The 19,997-nt window shown below is 40.0% G+C and overlaps 1 protein-coding gene across 2 annotated transcripts in view; it reads right to left on the reverse strand.

Annotated features, from left to right (window-relative positions):
• Nucleotides 1–2,674: 2,674 nt before the first annotated feature.
• The window catches only part of trip4 (thyroid hormone receptor interactor 4), a 65,875-nt gene continuing 48,552 nt past the window's right edge, over nt 2,675–19,997 (reverse strand). For both annotated transcript variants that reach the window (XM_070830006.1, XM_070829997.1), the window contains exon 13: nt 2,675–3,030. In XM_070830006.1, the coding sequence (XP_070686107.1) occupies nt 2,966–3,030 (65 nt within the window). In that variant the 3' untranslated portion in view covers nt 2,675–2,965. The remainder of the gene's footprint in view (nt 3,031–19,997) is intronic.

Consider the following 19,997-nt stretch of genomic DNA (forward strand, 5'->3'; position numbering starts at 1 on the left):
TAATATAAGGCTGTAACCAGCAGCCAGCAGCCAATTAGCTTAGCTAACTGGAATTAGACGTGAACAGCTAACTCTGTAGGTAGGGTATTAAAATGTTATATCTTGTTTGTTTGATGTTCACAACAACTGAAGTGTAAAATCTGCATTTGGGATTATGTACCGTGCTGTTGCTTGGCTTTGTGTAATTGTTTGGCAACCAGCAGCATTCAGCAAGTTACTATGCTGAACAAAGAATAGTCCGGTACATAAATAATCCCCAGTGAAACAGAGAATTGTCCTTTTTATACTTTTTTGTGTGGATTAAACAAATATAACAGATTCATTCGTCAGCTTTAATGGTGCTGGTGGTTGGATTTTGTTACCTTTGGACAGAAGCAGGATAGCTGTATTCCCTTGTTTCCAGTCTTTGTGCTAAGCTAAGCTAACTGGCTCCTGAGTGCACTTTTATATTTAACAGTAGTAGTAACAGTACTCTCATCTAACTCTCTGCCATAAAAGCAATAAACAAATTTTCCAAAATCTACCATGTAAACTAGATGAAAGATCACTGTAGCTCAGACAGCGTGGCAGTTTTAGCATTTAAATGGATCACCCAAAGCATTTCTTCCACACGTCACATCTTTTGTGCATGAAAAACCAACAGCACATGATCTTATGGTTTTATCTAAAGAGGCTTAGTAAAAACTGCATGTGCTTAATTGTTCAGCATTACAGCACAGAGCCCTTGTTTATGTGAACTTGGATATCTGTTCTCATCCACAGAAATGCCCCTGATCTGGAAGACAGAAGAAAAGGCCACCCACAGGGCAAGTAGCTGTCACTGTTGATTCACTGGGGGCTGAATTTAGTAAATTCTTAAGCAGCCTCTCTGAAAGAAAAAGAAACCCACCTTCTATGGAGAAACTTTACAAAGAGACCTCTTACATTCTCTGGGTGGGAGATTACTGGGAGGGCTGGTGCAATTATGCGTTCTCATGCTGAATGGAGTGGAGCAGAGAGTTGTAGCTAATCTGCAACTCAAACAAGGGTAAATCTAAGGTAATCAACAGCGAATTACAATGCCGGGCGCAGGCAAAAACATAACAACTCGGGATGGGTGTGTGTGCTGGTGATTCATGCTATGCTTTTCAAACCATGGTGAAATACGCCCTCGGGCAAGAAACGGCTTAGTCAAAGAGCCACTCAACACATTTGGAAGGAAATAAGCACACAGTGATGCATCAAGAGGTAAAATACTGAAACACAAAATTACATTACACTGGCAGAATATCAGTCAGAGCCTGTCACAACAGCACTTGAAACAGGGGAAAGATTGAAGTCTTACTGAAAATACTGAAGAAGGCATCTTTTGTTTATTTATAAAGGAAGTGAAGATGCTGGCGTGATGGAGCAGTCTACCATGAATCTGATAATCCCTCTAAAAAGCAGGCTTAGTTCATGTTTTATGAGTCATACCAACCAGTACTGTTCATAAGTAAACACTTGGTCACGGCAGTTCGTACAGGGCCTGGGTTTGCGAGTGTAGCTCTGTAAAAGTCTGATTTTCAACTGGAATGCTTTTATACCGGGGATTCAGCAAAGTCAACAGTGCAAAAAATCCAGAGTAATCCTGTAGGATTTCTTATCTTAATATGCTAACTTAAGTTAATACACCACTTATGATGTGCAATCATGTTGAAGCATCTTTGTTATTAACAAGAGTGGAATTAATAACAGAGGGGGCAGAAAGCCACTAATAATATCTATGGAGAAATGTAGAGTTTGCTTTGCCCACAATTGCCACCATAGTGAGCAACAACATGGCACACCAATGAGGTGAAATGTATTAAAATCCATTTAAAGTTGTAAATCTTTGAAATTTCCATCTTACCAAACCCACTATTTATTGCTGGCATTAATTCTGCTATGGCCATTAAATGAGTGCACAGGTGATTTAAGGATTAAACCTTTCAAAAACATTTGCTCACCTAAAATGTTGAAATAGACTGAAATTATCCTTGCTTCCAAAAAACCCAAGAGGTTTCCTGAGTGTGGGCATGATGCTACAGGTACAGTTGAGTAGATGAAATGCCACCCAAGAAGTCCTGGCCGAACAAGTCCACAAGTCTGAGGGCTTATTAGATGGTGGTTAATCATCCTTTGAGGCTGGATTTTACAACCCTGAAAAGTTATCATGGCAGAAATAATTTTCTTCTCCCACGCAATGCATGTGAGGTAAACAGCACAATTAGCACAGTGCTAAGATTTAGACGCTGCAAGGTATGGAATGAGTGCATGCATGCATTTGATTAGTCTAAACAGTGTGTTGCTGGGTGATGTTGGATTACACTGATGAGTCAGGATCAACTTTTTCACTTGACAAGCATGCATTTTCTTACTGAAGCCCGATGCGTCATCCCCCCTGCTGTGCAGTGCAATGGTCTCATTGAAGTTAATGAAAAGGCTGTGTTTTTTAAGGCAAAGCTATTGTTGGTCTAAATGTGGCCTTAGGTGTAACGAGGAGGGATGGAAGGAAGGGACAGTATCTATCTTGAGGTTATTAGGTTCATTATTAAAAATAAAGCTAAAATATATATTTTTTTCTGATGCCACATAAAACCTGATGAGTGAATTAAGACATAATCAAGCCATATCCAGTTTAGCTCTTGTGTTTTGAGAAATCAATAGATGATGGTTGTTGTAATGACTACTTTATTGATGCAAATAAATTCAAATCAAATTAAGACAAAGCAGAATGTAGAAATTTGTCAAAATTATTATGTTTATGTACTGTACACTTTTAAGCAATATTCTGTACATTCTGATGATTAAAAACTCACATTGAGCTAAAACTGATATTATTTATGACAGAATAGGCATTCTTGATAAACTGTAGGGACAACCCAGTGGCCATTTGTTTTTTAGAAAACATAATTTCCCACATTTCCATGAGATCTGTTTTTCCGCCTCAGCTTCTCCTCTGATGTCACTCTGCAGCTGACGGGACCAGCCCCTTCTTGGCACCCTGATGGTAGTGACTCTCCAGCTTCCCTGTGTTGGAAAGAGGGTGAAAGGGAAGGGTGGGGGGGGGAGAAAAGTGGAAGGGATGAATCAAAACACCATCAAAGGGACAGAGTGACCTTTCTGAGAGCTCAAGGCCTGCTGATTAGAGGCGGCCTTGGACAGACAGTGGAGAGAAAGTGAGGCAGGCTGAGCGAGAGAGAGACAGAGAGATGATGAGGTAAAAGGCCAATGAGACCCTTTATTTCACTGCAAAGGGCGATTAGACCACTGCCTTTGTTGGCAGCCAGATTAGGTGTCTTTTAATTCAGTTATGTAGATGTACATTCAACATAATCCGGTGGTAAAAAAGACCACATTCAAAGGATGAGAATATATGCTCTTACTTAAAAAGAAAACAGAATAATAATGAGACACAAGTATATGCACATCTATTATTGTCCTAGCAGGAGTGTGGAGCAGGAACATAAAAGCTCCATGCTTTTGTGAAATACATTTTGTTTTTTTGGAGTTTAGAAAGTTTCAAATGAATCGAATTGGAGGTCGTCAAACCCAGACTAATCTGTAGAAGCCTTGTAGCATACAAGATGGTATCATCAGCATAAAAATGGACACTGCAATGGTCAGTTGGAAAATAAAAATGATCTCTGTATACAGTAAATAGTAGGGGGCCTAATACTGATCTATGTGCAACACCTTTATTTGAGATTGGATTTGAAAACATCTGCAAAAACAATCTCAACTCAACCATAAAGATAATCATACAAGGTGTAAGCAGAATAATCAAAACTAAAGCAGGAAATGTAAAAGTACTATCAGAAGTACTTAACAAAATTACACTAAACAATAATTGCTCGGAGCACCCACTGTTGATTTACCCAAGGAATGTTAATATCTCTGCATGTCTCTTAATCTGCCAAGAATGTGACAGTCAAGGTCTATGCATAACTACTTTTGAATTTTGTAGCTGAGCCAGTTACCTGACTTCTGCAAGTGCCTACATGAACTTGCTTATTAGCATTTCCAAGCCATAAAACAGTAGCCTGGATTGCTGTGAGAATATCCATGGTTATAATGTCACTAATTCATGTGAGCCTCAAATGAGAATGTTTATAAAGATGACAACAGCTGAGAATCTCAAAGAGGAATTGTACCAAGCTGCTATTTATGTAAATGCTTGTTGCTATGGTGTATAAATAAAACCCTTGTAGCCAGTGCCCGGGCCTGACCTCCTCATCTACTGTAACTGACACCTTTCTATCTCAATACAGCATTCCTTACAATCAATCATGTTTCAAATTCCTCCATTAAAGCTAATTCTCACTACTAATTCTCACAAACTATGGTGGGCTGCTTTGTCCTTTACTGTGCAGAACAACCTCTGCAGGGTTTTGATAACCTGTGTTGACCTCATCCTTAACTGCAAGGCAAACAATAACCCTGTGTCTCTCTGCCTAACACAAGCCTCCTGCTTGTCAAATCACCGCATTAGCTGGATGTTTTCCCCATGGCTGAGGCAGAGGAAAAAATGATATAAGTGTGACAGGCAGGGGTGGTGGTTGTCACTTGTGCTTTCTTTTCATGTTGTCACGCTATGGCTGAACTCTGTGGGTAGTAGCAGCATAAACAAGGTGTTTAGGAGAAGTGCTGTTTGCTCACCATTTCCAAGCCTGTCTGAATGGCTGTCAGTGTCAGTCTGTTCTGCCAGGAGCAAGTGCTGCTTAGGCGTGGAAACACCTCTGGAATTTTGGATGAATGCTGCCAAACGTTTATCCAAGATTACTTTGATGATAAATCCACCATAACAGAAATGAATCGTTCTTACTTACTTGTGGGTGTTGTGCGAGTCAGTATAGTGAACATTTGCAATTTGCTCCAGCAGCTTTCCTTGACAAGACACAGTGACATTTTTGTAAAATGTTGTCAGCATGTATGAAAACAAACTAATTATATAAGTCATGACAAGCACTAACAGAATGAGCATTTAGTGGTTGTACTGTGTTATTTGACCAGAGTCAACACACTTAGCTCCATTGGAATCCTAGCGTCATGAAATTTTTTTTAATTTCAAGTACACCTAAGGAATGCTGAAGTGATATACTAAATTTCTTATTCCTTCAATATAAGAAATTTCTTATTCCTTCAATAGAATGTCATGTGACACGGGACCTTTAAAAGACCATTTATGCCATTAATATGTTAAAACCATTCACAAAAAAATTTGATATTTTATGTAATTGTAATGCATGTTTTGTAAGGTATTTGTAATGTAATGTTTGATTTGGCTCTACTATCTCACTCAGTAGCAATGAGTGGCTCATAACAAATTATGTTTAAAAAATGAATGAATTATTTTGAGTTATTTTAATTATTATAAATCATGTCAAAATTACAGAATACAGGTTACAGGTTTCTTTATGTGACACGCTGTATAAATTATCTCAAGTGCTCTACTGGCGAAGGAACCATTCATTAATTTTTTTGGCCACCTGGGAGCAGCTCAACAAGCTGTAAACACTGGCATATTATCACCTTATAATGTTGTTAAACAGTTGCCTGTTTACATTTACAGCAGACATGGGGCAACATTAGCATTTATTCAAAGTGATCGCCACCTGGCAAATGTAAGTTCAATATTCACTCTGTTTTTGTCTCCAACTCCTGAGGGAAATATTTGGCTCTTTAGCTGCTAAATGCTCCATTATGTTCACCAGATAGTTGCTAACTGTGTCTGTCTGCCATCAAGTGCTGGGCAGGTGGCTTATAGTCAGTCTGTGGAACCTGTTCACTGAAAACAGCTGACCACTGACTGAGCTACGAGAGTGGTGATTGGGAGGTTTGGGCTGAAAAAACCAAACTAACAAAACTTAGAAGTGTTATGAGGCTCCACAGACCTCCATCACTGTCAACAACTATTTTTCACATACAAATAGGCATGTGAGCCAATATCTACACTTTTTGGGGCACTTTGAGTCGTTACTGCAGATAATTTGCTGTAGCAGCGTTTGAGCGTGTGTGCAGCCTAAGTAAGAGTTAACTGTCATGTAATTTCTGTCACCATAGCAACGTTAGAGTATTTATGCTGCTTAAAGGACTGACTGTTGAAAACCACATAGTGTTTTTCTTATGCAGGGAAACGGTTTGAGAAGTATCCTTTAAGCAATTTCCTAAACTTATTCAAATACACCCTTAACTGAAATATGGAAAAATAATGATTTGTGCAGCTGGAACGCAAGCAATCAAGGACAACAGCGACAACAACACGGAGTCCAGTAAGTGGGCCTTGTTGTCACCGCTGTCAGTGGGCGTACTCTTTGGTTGTATGAACAAGTCAGACTCATTACATTTGCAAGGAAAAGTCACTCCAGCAATGTTACATATTCCATGGGTGAAGGCGACGTTTGTTAATGGCTCTGGAGCTGCTGAGCTGTCGCATTTCAGAGTAGGTGCTGCGGAGCTGGGAGAGCTGGAGGGAACGCAAGTAAAAGTGGGGGAAGGGGGTGAGTGAAGGAGTGGGTGGAAAAACAGAGAGACAGCAAAAATGAGACAGAAGGGATGAGGAGAGGGAGAGGGAGGGGTGCTGGGAGAAAGGGATACAGATAGGACAGCAGGAGAGGTAGAGAGAGGGAGAAACAGAGAGGCTGGCCCATCGATTGGTTGAGATAATTTCCCATTGATTGCTGCACTGTTTGGAGATTGCTGGAGAAAGGTTTATTGCCCACATGCTGCAGCTGGGGAGGAGGCCATAAAATAAGCACAAGTTGTCTGCAGAGGGCTAGCTCTCCATCACCAACCCCCGTAAAACACACTCAGCCACACAGATGCTCATACATACAAGGCACTTGGACACTCTCCTTTCATAATTTCAAATATGACTGCATGCATACTATTCCCATTACACATAATGGGAGAATACAGCTTGTTGCTGGTGCAAAGCACATTCACATAATCCCTTGAAAATCTACGGGGCAGTAGTGCGCAGAGTATTTATTAAACTGAAATAGAGGTCCACTGACATCCTCCCTGACATCAATAACAAGCAGGCCCATCCACTTCCTTGCAGTAATAATCACAAGAATAATTGGCTGGTTGCAGTTTCTCTGTCTCTGAGAGTAACTGCCTACACACTGAAGAATAAAAAGGCTGAATTTTGATACTATCCTCTTTTTATAAACACACTGGCCCCAATGCACCTGGATAATAAAACCTAGAACAGCCAGGCAGCATATACACTTTAACCACATGTTGATACGCCTTCCAATGACACACTTCGACATGAATAAATTACTTCATGCCTACAAATGATGACACCGAAAAGTAAAGTTTAAAGTGGAACACCAATAGCTCAGTGATTGAATTTAACACCTTCAACAGTATCTGTTACATTGATTCCCACTGGGCTCCCACAATAACCAATTCAGAGTCTTTCACAAGTATACTGCCTGGAGAGGAAAAGGAGGCTCAGAGTGAGAAAGCTTTAACAATCTGAAACTCAATGGCAGGATTTAATGGTTTGAATTCAAACATGCCGTCAAGGAGCAGATGGGAAGACCTACACTCCACCGGTCATCATTTTACAGAAAAGCTTATGCGAATGAATGTTCAGCTCACACACTCTTTTCGAAGGTCTTATACAAAAATCTCAATGTTATTTCTATTATGAACAAATCTCATGGATCAAAGTAAACCAGCAATGCGTTTTCCCATCTCTCGAAAAAAAACAAAGACATCTTGAAGAAACGGCCACAAATGTTTCAGACATGAGACATGAGTCTAAAATCTGTGGGGGGGTTATGCTGCTTTGCCTTTAATGATAACAATGGTATGCTAACATACTCACAATGACAATGCTAATATACTGATGTTTAAGGTTTAATGTTCTTGTTAGTATGCTAATGGGCACCAAACAGAAAGTACAGCTGAGGCTGATGGGGAAAGTGATTTGTTTTGCTGGCACCACAGGACAAGTAAGAGGATCACTAAAGTCAGTAGGATTCATCCTCAAGGCACCATAAATGTCTCTACAACTTTTCATGCAAATCTATGGAATAGTTGTTGATATATTTCAGTCCAACCAATGGACATTGGCATACCTTGAGCTACACCGCTAGCGTGGCTAAAAAGTTAATTCCTACAACAGCTGGGTATAGTAGTTTTTATCATAGTTGGTCAAAGAGGAGAAAACAGTGCATTTCTTAAGGACTATTTCCATATACACTGAGTGCAGTTGTCTTTATGGCACATGGTTGGCATAGGAGGCAATGACTGAATAAACTACAGCTCCCATGTTCATTGCAATGAATGCAATGCTTGGCTCATTGATATATTTGTAATAGTTTTGTTTTGGCTTTAGCGACATGTTGTACTTATTGGTGCTCCTTTTGGTATTTTCATAGGGGTTTGTTAGCAAAACTATCATCAGGCTTATCCTGTAATACATCTGACTGGTTCAGTGGTTTTAAAGTCAAAGTGAAAGCGAGTTCATGATTAATCACATGGGTTTTTTGAAATGCATAAGTTCTGATTTCAGCCCAGCAACGCTGCCCTTCTATCTTATTTTTTTTTATCTGGCATCAGCTTAGTACACCTCCAGCTGAAGTCATTCTACACGTGAAACCAAGCCAACAGCCTTGAGCACTGCAGGAAAGTGGATGTGTACAAAACCCCCGGTAGCCAGGGGAGAAAAGCAAGAGAGGAGGGGAAAAAACTGCCTGGATTCCCATCTTGCTGTTAGTCACACCTAATTTACATTCCCTTCCTGTGCCGCCAAGCTGGTGAATTTACAAGTGGATAGAGAAGGTGCTGTTTGAGACTCGTGCTGGCATGCTGTTTGCAAGGGGTTAGGAGAAGCATGAACCATGCCTCCCACTGCAGAGAAATCAGTCTCTCTCCATCTCATGGTCCAAACCGCCCTCCCTGAAGCTGTTTTCACAGACACTGAGGGGCTGTAATGGCTGAGTGATTTCTCCAACTAAAAGCGTGCTGTTGCACCGGTTTAGACACGCACATGACAGTTCGTCACAACTCGTGAGAGAACCAGTGTCTGACAAGTCGGGGACAGCGAAGGTAGTGCTGGTTGGTGGGTGGATGTGGAACAGTGAGGACATGGTGATAACTGATTTATATCAGTGTTCCCACAGTCTCATGCAAACTGGAACGTAGATTGTACCTGCTATCAGTTCACTATGCAAGGAATCTTCTTCTTTTTTGATAGCTTTTTGTGGTTTGCCAGCTTTGTTTGATATAATATGTTTTAAGGATAAGTATAATCACACATTTTTGGTTAGTATGCAGTCTTGGATTCATTTCATTTTCATTTCATTGGCTTCACTGTACTATTTTTAGATTTTTTTAGGCACTTTTCCCCAGTATTGGATAGAGACAGTGAGAGGTAGATAGTAAATGAGAAAGAGGGGTATGACATGCATCTGCCCACACCTCCCCATGAGGATTAATTGATTTAACAGATTTTACCATTAAGTTAATTGGCAACAAGTCCCCCTACTTAGTATTCATATGCATAATGTGTGTTTATTAATTTATTTGGAGGAGAAGATTAAATTTTTGACAAATACTATACATTAACAAACACTCCAAATGATCCTTATATTTGCCTACAACTACATTATAGTGTGTTATAAGCTGTTTAAAATGTTGGTGTAATGCTTGTAAACTTAACCTCTAAAATGCCACCTGCCTGTTGGTGTCCTGGGTTAGGGTTACGGTTGCATAGAAAGGAAAAATGCCTAAACCTAACCCCCCAGAGGACATGGGAAGTTTCAGAGTTTTAAGTTTTACTAGCTCATGTTAAGACTTGCTAATGTCTTTATGGCAATGGTAGTTATTTACAGTCAAATATTATTGTTAGCATATCAAGGATTTGGTAAAACAACTGGCCATTAAGCTGTATATACTGTATATACTGTATACTTTGAGACATTTCATGTCAGGAAACTGAAGCTGTACATTGTTCTTTAGAGCTGCTAAATTCTTAGGTGAGATGAGAAGCTGGCTGCCATTACAAGGGGAGTTTTTGGTACAAACCGTCAATGACCGGGAGACAGAAACTAGCATTTCTTGCATTTGCAGAGAGCACAAAAGTTCCTGGATTCCCTGGCATGTGTTCAATTCCAGCTCTACAATTGTGATTCAAAAACATAGGGCGCAGGTGAAGGGAGGTTCAACTTATTACTGCACATCTGTTATAGATGAAAGCACAAAGACTTGATCACAACCAGCTCAGAGGCAACTGTTGCAGTCCACCCATTAACGTGAATAGTTGTAACAGTAAGAACAGAAGGAATTTGGAGGGAAAAAAAACGAATCTGCAAAGTGTTTGGAGCTCTGCCCATTTTCTTTCCAACATGCGCCTGGATAGCTGCTGCAGAAAGTGAGCTTGATGTCAGCTTCAAAGTTTAAAAGAAATTGAGTGATGAAGACCACTTCCAGTTGACAAAGTGAAAAACAGTTTTTTGCTGCTTTGAGACAGTCGGCACAGCACTTTGTGTTTGATGTATATCCTGGCCGCACAGGTTGCGGAGGGAAGCTTATATTTGGAGGGTTAGCTGTTCAAACACTAACCCAGACAAGCAGGGGAAATCTGAGTGGGCTGAGATGGCCTTGGTAACTTCAGTGTTCAGGGGCTTCGAGGTGACGCACAAACTTCAACTGCTCATTGACTCTTAACATAAGACCTAAGATGTTCTGGTCAACTCCATGATGTTGCATGGCTTAGCTTTGAATAAACTACAATTCTAGGCTAAGCAACAATGAGCCAAACTAAAATGCAAACTGAGACACAGAGTAGTGGAGCCTAAGCAAAATGTTTATTATATAAATGTCTTGGATATAATAGGCACCTACAGTTTAACAACTGAGTTTCTATACCACAAAGCAGAACACTGTGATTGTGATTATTCCACGGAAAAGAAGCCTGCTGGCAGTAATCAATCCAGTTGTGTGAGCTTGAACTGAGAGTTAGACAATGGTGTCACACATTATACATATTGATTATGTGCTGGAGGCTATTCTGTCTGTAAAAATAAATCCATCAGCCAACATTAACTGGGGTTTCCAAGTTTCAGTTTGAGGGATTCAGTCGATTATCATAACTTAGCTACTGTGGACAATTTTGTCAAATTATGGTCATGTTATATTTTCTGGCCACAACACAAACTCAGTGCAGAATATAATGGACTTCAAATAATTCTCCTCAGACCCTGATGTGATGGCTTCCATCTGTACTCACTTGGCTCTGGCAATTGTCTTTCCTTCCTTCTTACTCCACATTCACACTGCAAACATACAAGATAAACAACTTCCAAAAATGTGCTTAATAATTCTGTAGATCTGCACAACCAGGAAAAGCTCATCTGATTTGAAAACAGTTTGAAGTCTGTTGGCCAAATAATGCTGGACAAGACTGTCACTGATTGTGAACTGCCAATCAGATATCCTGCCAAGTGCAAACTGCAAGTTTTTTGCATCTATTCAGCTCACTGGAAATACAGTTTCAAAAATTGCTTGGAGGTAAGTTTTATTAAATTAATATTAATCATAAATTTTGTTTTTATGTTTATGGACTCTTATTATTATTTCACTGGTGTTTCTGCTGTAAGCTCCCCCGAAACAAGGCGACGCTAAGTAACAAACACACCAAACAAGAAATTGTTATGAGCAAATGTTGTAAAAGCAGAGGAGCAGACTCTTAGATCTTCTGAGATTTTACAATCATACTTGGAATTTGCTCACAACATACCACTTCCCGTTGATCACAAATGAATGCGCAGATGGATCTTCCGTCTGGAAGCCATGTGTTACATGTCCTGCTCTGTCACAGCACCACTGATGCCTGACCCTTTCTTCTGAAGAGTGCTGTTGGTTAAACATTGGCAGTTTAAAATAAACGCTGGCTCTGGCTTTTCAGGAACAAATACTGGGAAACCTGTAATGACTGAGTGAGGAGGTCTAGCCCGTGCTGATGTTCCCTTACAGAGGGAGCAGGTTTCCCAAACGACCACAGGCGATTCTTGAAAACAGGACCAGAGCCTCACAGGTCATCAATCACCTCACTTGGATGCTCTTACAAATGAGCTGGTGGGTGCTGTCGAGCAGTCATCGAAAAGGACTGGTGTTGTTGATAAAAAATGCTTCACATGCTGTTGATCGTTTCTTCTAACTATCAACAGATATCTTGTGCATAAAGCTCTGGATTTGACAACAACACTTTTAGACTCATGGTGCCTTTTGGAGTGAATTTTATTGAGGCTTTAGTTGGCATGAAATAGAGCTCATGTTTTCATTATTTGCTCCTTTCAAGTAGATTGTATTGTCAGGGCCACTGGGTTCTGATGTTCATTCACAGCAGGAAAAACAGAAGAGTCAGATGGAGACGGCATGAGGACTACAGATGAAAATAAAAACAATTCCATGCAGAGTGTCACATCTTGTTTTTAGTATAAATATATTGTAAGATCATGAGCAGGATCTCTATGGGCCTATTTAGCATTTCCTCACGGAAATATGTCTATGCATTAATGCTGTTCTATGTCCTGAATAAGATCCCAGTGAATAGAAACACTGCTGCTTTAGCAAAATTTCTAATTCACTTACTGAATCCAAACTCAAAATCCACTTTACACTCTACTAGAGTGCCGATCTCTACGATTTTATCCAAACCAGTCCTGATTCTGATTTACCTAAAAGTTACCATAACTATGGAGCTTTTTTTGGTTTGAAATGTACATTTCTTCATGTCTGCGGTAAATTTGCTTACATTTAACTGTAAATATGGTTAAACCTTGAGTGGTTGAACGATTCGAGTTTAACCAAGAATACCCGATTGGCTCTAAGGGGTAATCTTTGTGAGTGGCCATGCGTAATAATGAACTCAGAGATGCCTCCACAAGTGGACTCAGTGAAGATAACAGTCCTCTGCTTTGCATTTCCATTTTCCATTCCGTTTTCCATTTTCCCTATATCACTACACTCCATCATGCATTATCCATGAAGGCTCAAAGTTCATTAGACCACAGAATAATTCAGAAGTATATTGGGCTCTCAAAAATCAGTTTTAACAAACTTGAACATAACAAGAAATCTGGCTGGCTATCAGTCACATGTAAGCTTATAACAGTGTGACACAGTGACACTGTGTAGGTGAATATGTATTTCATTAGTTGAGAATATTAAATTATGGTGTTTGTATTGTCATTGCTGGTGATGAGAAAATCTAATATCCCAATCAGGCTTCTCACCACACTCAAGGGAGAAATCACAAGAGTAAAAATGAGTGCAGTCATCCTGAAGATGTTTTGTTCCTTCAACATTAGCTTCTATCACGTTTTCTTGTTCAAACAACATGTTGTCACCAGAGTCCCGACACAGGCAGCTACTCCAAACACTCTGCAAGCCGTGTAACTGCGTGTTGTTAAAAAAACCATCAATCATGAGCTAATTAGAAAAGGATCATTGCAATAAATTTATAAAACATTATTATATTAAAAAAATCAAACAGTAAAACCAGGATGTGCAGAAATACTATGGGTTGGAACTGGATTCATTGTTTGGGACTTGAAGATGTTTCTGAAACTGGTTTTTCAAATGTGACTCTGAGACATTTCTTTTCATAAATAGTGCATTATATTTGGAGCTGGAACACTTAGTTGAATAATTGATTGGTCAAACAATGGCAAATGTATTTATTTTCATCATTGATTGATCATTGAAGTTGTTTTCAAAAGCAGAAATGCCACTAAAAAGACATCTAAATATGTTAACTTAGGCTGTGATGGACCCTTCTTTACTATTTGTTTACATTGTATGGACCAAACGATCACTTGTGAATCCAAAAAACAATCAGCAGATTAACCCATAATGGAAATAATTGGTATCTGCAGCTCTAATTGCTATTAAAATGGGACATTATTAGTCTTATCATTGTTAAGGGCCACAATTATAACACAAAATACTAGGAAAATTAAGTCTTTATTCAATGAAATGTTAAAAACAATCCTACTAGGACCTCAATTAGATGTCCTTTATGCTTAATTATGGACAAATTGGGTGTGATGTGTGAAGTGTTAGCGTTTTATTACTACTTTGACAGTACATCTCCATTTCTTACAATTCCATTTACAATTCATCCTCGAGAGACAAGAAAACCTCTTGTCAGGCTACACACACTCGGGTGCCGAGGGCTTTAAAAAGCTACTTAAATCCTCAGTAGCCACAATGTCAAAGGGACAAAATATAAAGTGTAGCCTGCTTTTTTTACAGCCGCGATGGGACTCTGAAAAGGTGAATACAGCCGTGTTATTAAAAAGGGTCCTTATAAAGCAGCCTTGGCCACATCTAATTAGAATGTAAATGTAGTGTGGGCTGGGGATGGATCACAGAGGATAGACATTGGCATTTAGATTATGCTGAGACTAGATTACTGATGACACTGTGTGTTAGTGAGATAGCCTTTTTGAGAGCAGCTTGGCAACTGACTAATTGTGTTTCACCACTTGCAATGTAGGCCGTTTCTGTTCTATCGCTGGTAATTAACAAGAGGGAAGGGAGAGAAACATTGTTGCGTGTGCACAATACAAACAATCCTCAACAGCACCAAGACTTAAACACACACACACACACACACACACACACATAAGAGTATATGTGCTCAAATGCACACACTCAGCCAACCTTGCACCTCTTGTACCTTGTACTAGATTGAAAGAATGAAGCACTTCTTCGCACTAAGCCTAGACTTGAAGCTGCTCAGTAGAAATCCTCTCACCTCCACACAATTCCTCAGTGGGGGCATATGCCATGAACAGAACAGCTAAGACCAAACAGAAAACCATAGACAGAATGGAGACAGCAGGGATAGAAGGAGAGGGGGAGAGAAACAGAGTGCAGAGACGAACAGAGAGGGAGGGTGAGTGCAGAAAGAGGGAGAGAGCAGAATGGAATAAATTGAAGCTGATCTGGTGCTCTGCATTCTGAGGAGGCTGGATTTGCATATCTGTGCAGCGGTGCAGAGGGAGAAATGTGTCGGTGCTGACAGCAAGCTGAATATCTTAAACCTCCGCTGACACCCCTGCAGGCACTCTCTTCTCACATACACTGATACACGGTGGAGGGAACACACACACACACACACACACACTAGACTTAAGGTCAGGAGATGGGAAGCTTTGTGCATTGCTTTGTTCCTGCACACTGATGTACGGTACAGTAGTGCTTGTTGTTTAGCAGTCAGCTCAAGTACAAGACTCATCTCTGGGGAAAGGACCCAGTGAGGCCATTCTCTGCTGCCACTCAGAAACACAATTATTCATATATATATATATATATATAAAAATAAAGAGTGTGTAACAACAATATATGAAAAGAGTGTATAACAACATTTTTGGGCTGAACAGCTACATGCAATCCTTTTCCCATTAGCACTTCATACACTGGCCAATGAACCATTTGAAAATCAGACCCTATTCTGTTGGTGGGAGGTAAACCTGATGAATCCTATATTGTGCTAGGCCAACAATCTTCTCTTGTTTTCAGAGAAATACACGGAAATGTGTGGCATAAAACAAAAGTCTGAACGAATCTACTGTAACTTTGAATATACTGTGTAAAAGTGATACCTTAAATCTAATTTGCACAACTATTTTCATATCATCTTCTATACATAGGGGATTTTTCTCATTTAAAAAAAAAAAAACATGATTCAATTGCTGAATAAAGCTACATTTTTGGGACTGCACTCTGTTGAAACAGTATGAAATAATTAAAGCTGGGGTAGCCAGTTTACTTTTGGTGTCATTGGGCAAAAAATCCATAATAACCTTTCAACATATTGTAATTCAAAAGTGTTGAGATAAAAATATGCTTTTGGACCTCCTCTCAGCTCTGTTTTCGAGCCCGTAATAGGAGACTTTGGCCAATCACAGGTCCTCCCAGAGTGAGAGCGTTCCTATTGGCTGCTCTGCAAACACAGACTCACATGTACGTCCCTTTGCATGCTGGTTAAAGTCCTGCAGCAAAAGTTGCAATTCAAGCATTTGCAACAACTGTCTACACTGCAAAGCAACCCAAACAAAGGAAGACGGACATATCAAACAGTCTAAAAGAGAGGCTGACAATAAAAGCAATAAAACACGAGTGAATATTAGTGAAGCATTTCAAAGATGGAGGGAACTTCGCCACTAAGCTGCTAACTTAATTTTGCTGTAATATCTAAATGTGTTGCAGTGAAGTATTAGTTTGTCATCGATGTGACGTTATTATAAGACTTCTCATAATACATCCATGTGTTGCGTATGTAGATTAACCATGAAAGCAAGTAATGAGTGGCTATGTTGAATGTTGCTGATAGTTCAGCCTCCTACTAAACTAACATAATGTTAGCTAAGGGCTCATGGCTGCAGCTAATTCAAGTTCATGTTTCGATAATGGCATTGGGATCACAATCATGACTGGAATGATTGAAGCTGCTTACTTAATTTTCCTATCATATCTAAAGGGGTTCATTAGATTGCATATGTAGATTTACCATGAAAGCAGGCGATGTGTGGCTATGTTGAATGTTGCTAAAAGTTTAGCCGCTAACTGCAGCCAAAAGCTGCAGCTAATTCCAGTTCATGTTTATGTAGCTAGCTAACGCTCGAGCCTTGAGTCACAATATGTTACCTCAAAGGGTCCAAGTTTGCAATGAAAACAGGACTGTAATTCTCATAGAATTATTGCTATAAGGTATAATGGTATTGGGAAATATGATAGGTTGAAGCTGCTAATTTAATTTAATCGTGTAAGTATGAAACATGTGCATGTATATTTGAGTTACTGGCCTGTGCATATCTGGTGGGATGGGCTTAGGGCTGAGAGGAGAGAGGGGAGAGCTGGAGGAGAAAAACTGTATTTTTCCAAACTCTTCATATCCAGAAATCTGCCTCCCCAAGCTTTAAGTCACCACTGAAAATTTAAGGGTGTTCTGGACATTCAGAGAATTTCTACGTTAAAGGAATGTTCGACATTTTGGAAAATATGCTTATATGCTCACTAGCTGACAGTTAGATGAGAAGATTTTTGTACATATACTATGTATGTACATACACTGCTAAAGCCAGCAGTTAATTATCTTAACTTAGAGTAATGACTGAAATTGAGGGTTGGTTCTGTTCAAAGGTAACAAAATCCATGGCCAGAAGCAACCTCTCGATTAGGACACTCCTGAAGTCACTGTTCCCATAAATAGTCCCTACATGTACCTCCCTGTAAAACCATTACCAACATAAACCATGCTCATTATTGAGCCACAGTGGTTTTTGTTACCTGTGGACATAACCAGGCTGGATTTCCCCTAAACTAAGCTAATCAGCCTCTGTGTTATTGATCCTCTCATCTAACTCTTGGCAAAAATAGCAAATAAGCATTTTTCTCAAAATGTCAAAAAAAAAACAACAGCTGTTTTGGACTCTTTGGAAACAATATACTATAATTAAGTCACCAGCGGAAACTTGGCTTTCAGAGAGTTCCTCTGTTAACACTGTACAATGGAGTGGATATAGTGGATAATAGTGGATCACTGTGTATCCAACAAAGTATGCGTTCATTTATTGATCTCTGATTTCTTTTCCGACTGATTGTGATTTATCTGAGCAACTGGAGCGAGAGAGCGGGAGCAGCAACAAACAGAAAGGCAATAGAACAGAGAGAACAACACAAGCAGATTCTCAGTATTGATTGTGCAGCCTCTCAGACAAATAAAAGCTATGTAACATACCTTGCTAAATAATTTAAGCATTGATACTGGAATAGTTATTTTGGAATATGCACAAATTGTACATTTGTGCCTCGGTTGTACATTTGACATTTTTGTGTATTTCAGTATGACTGATTTTTTCCTGCAGGGTCCTTTCATAGGATTATTTGACATCTATACAAAGCTAGCAGTAGCTCTGTGCAGTATGCTTCATGTCTTTCAAATATTTAAGATCCTCAGTGGGTGAGTAGAACAAATCCTCTGCCTCACATACCTTAGACAAGACATGTGATGAGAATGAATTCTTCTTTTTGACAGTCAAATCCGAAGATGTTTCATTTTGCCAGACAATCCTCATGCCATTTATCACAAAAGCCCGGGGGTGGGGGGGGGTGGGGGGCGTAATTTGGCAAGTTGTGTTCTTACACTGAAATCAACAAGAATCGGGGGAACACATTTTATTTGCCTGACATTGTCTAATAGCCACCATCATTTCTGATTAATCTTACACTGCTTGAGGATTTATCTATCTGTGTGCTCCATGTGGTGCTGCACAGCCCAATAGGGAGAGAAGAGCACAAGCAGTGCCAGGGTTAGTGCCTCCACTCCCACTGCACATAATTCTTACTACTTCGGATGAAAGCCTGCGCCAAATGGTGTGTGTGTGTGTTTCTGTGTGGGTGAAAGTAGCGGTTCTGACAAAAATAATACACGCTGGGGCTTTAAAAGTGACCAACCTTGTTTTTCACATTTTTCTACGAATGCTTGAGCACCAAGTTGGTTCTCCCTTTCAGGTTTTTGCTCCAGTGCTTGGGCGCCCATGGCTAATATTATGACCAGCAAATATCAGAGGAACCTCTTGGGTCTGGTTAAGTAGCTCATTAAGCTCAAGGTTAAGTTAGCCCAAGGTTGTGTTTGGGTCTTTAAAGGCTGGCTGTCTGTAGAGTGAGAGGAGGAAAAATGCTGATGGGCCTGTCAAATGTCAGAATACATCTACTGATGGTTGAGAAATAGAGAGGGAAGAATGCGAACTTCTGAGAAATAGTGCATGTATGATAAAGTGTACATGTATGTAGTTGTTACTGTGTGTGAGCATGTAGGGGAGGAGGTGAGTGAAAGCAAACGAAGCAGTAACACAGTGGACAAGCTCTCCTTGGCATGCCAAAGGCACAATGACATTGATCCAGCAGACCTCTCTCCATCAGTCTCCCTGACAGAGGTAACTGGATTGTTCATAAAAATGGAAATTGAGCCATGTTATTCTCATGCGCGCAGACAGACACACGGCACACAGATGAATTCAACCAAAAATAAATTAACCCCCAAATGGGTGTGCACGAATGAGATGTGCAGCTTGACAAAGAACCTTGTATGTATATATGATTCATTAATACTACAGCCACAACGACTTCCAACAAGTCAGGGGACCCTATAGTGTTTTTGAGCATAAATGTAACACATACAAACATTTCCTCCACCAGTGGAGCCTTCTGTTGTTCAGGCAAAGAAACACTTCAAACAGATGCAGAGCAAATAAACAGAGGCAGCTGGGGGAAGGGGGACACAGGGTGAAGGAAGTAAAGCCCTTTCCTGATTAACAGTTTGCTGTCACGTGCATTATGATAATACTTAAAGAGGCTAACATTTCAATAGAGCATGGGTGGCTGTGGAGGTGGGTGGGGTTGATAATTACTGCAAATATGCCACAACACGCAATTAGCTCTCTTATATGCATTGTTTGTTAGCTTAGCAGTGTTCGGTGTCACACGCTAATTACCCACAACCACTGTAGGCATGTGACAAATGCTCGCTGCACAGACATCAAGTGTGCTGAAGCCCTTTCATCATTATTTCAAAAGCTGTGGCAGGCATGGGTTACATGTTCATGTTTATTTTATCGGAAAGTTATAGCAGATGATGATCAGCAGAAATCATCAGAACATCGTGAATGCATTTGATGCTCTGCTCCTATTTTACTGTTTCATCAATGTGGGCAAACTTAGAAATCATCATCTCTAAAAATAGCTTGATACTTAATCAATTTAGCTCACCCACTGTTAAGTCTCCTTCAGCAATGAAGCAGGCTTAGCTGTACAGCAGCAGATGCTATTGATTTTTTTGAAGAGTGGGGGTAGGGAGGCACAGAGGAGGAACGGCTAATGATGGAAATTTTCAAAATGACTCCATGCTTTTACAGGGAGCTGTGTTAATGATGGCTTCAGTCTGATGAATCGAACACCATGTAACC

Source organism: Pempheris klunzingeri, chromosome 1 (genome assembly GCF_042242105.1).
Source record: "Pempheris klunzingeri isolate RE-2024b chromosome 1, fPemKlu1.hap1, whole genome shotgun sequence".
NCBI classification, from domain to species: domain Eukaryota; kingdom Metazoa; phylum Chordata; class Actinopteri; order Acropomatiformes; family Pempheridae; genus Pempheris; species Pempheris klunzingeri.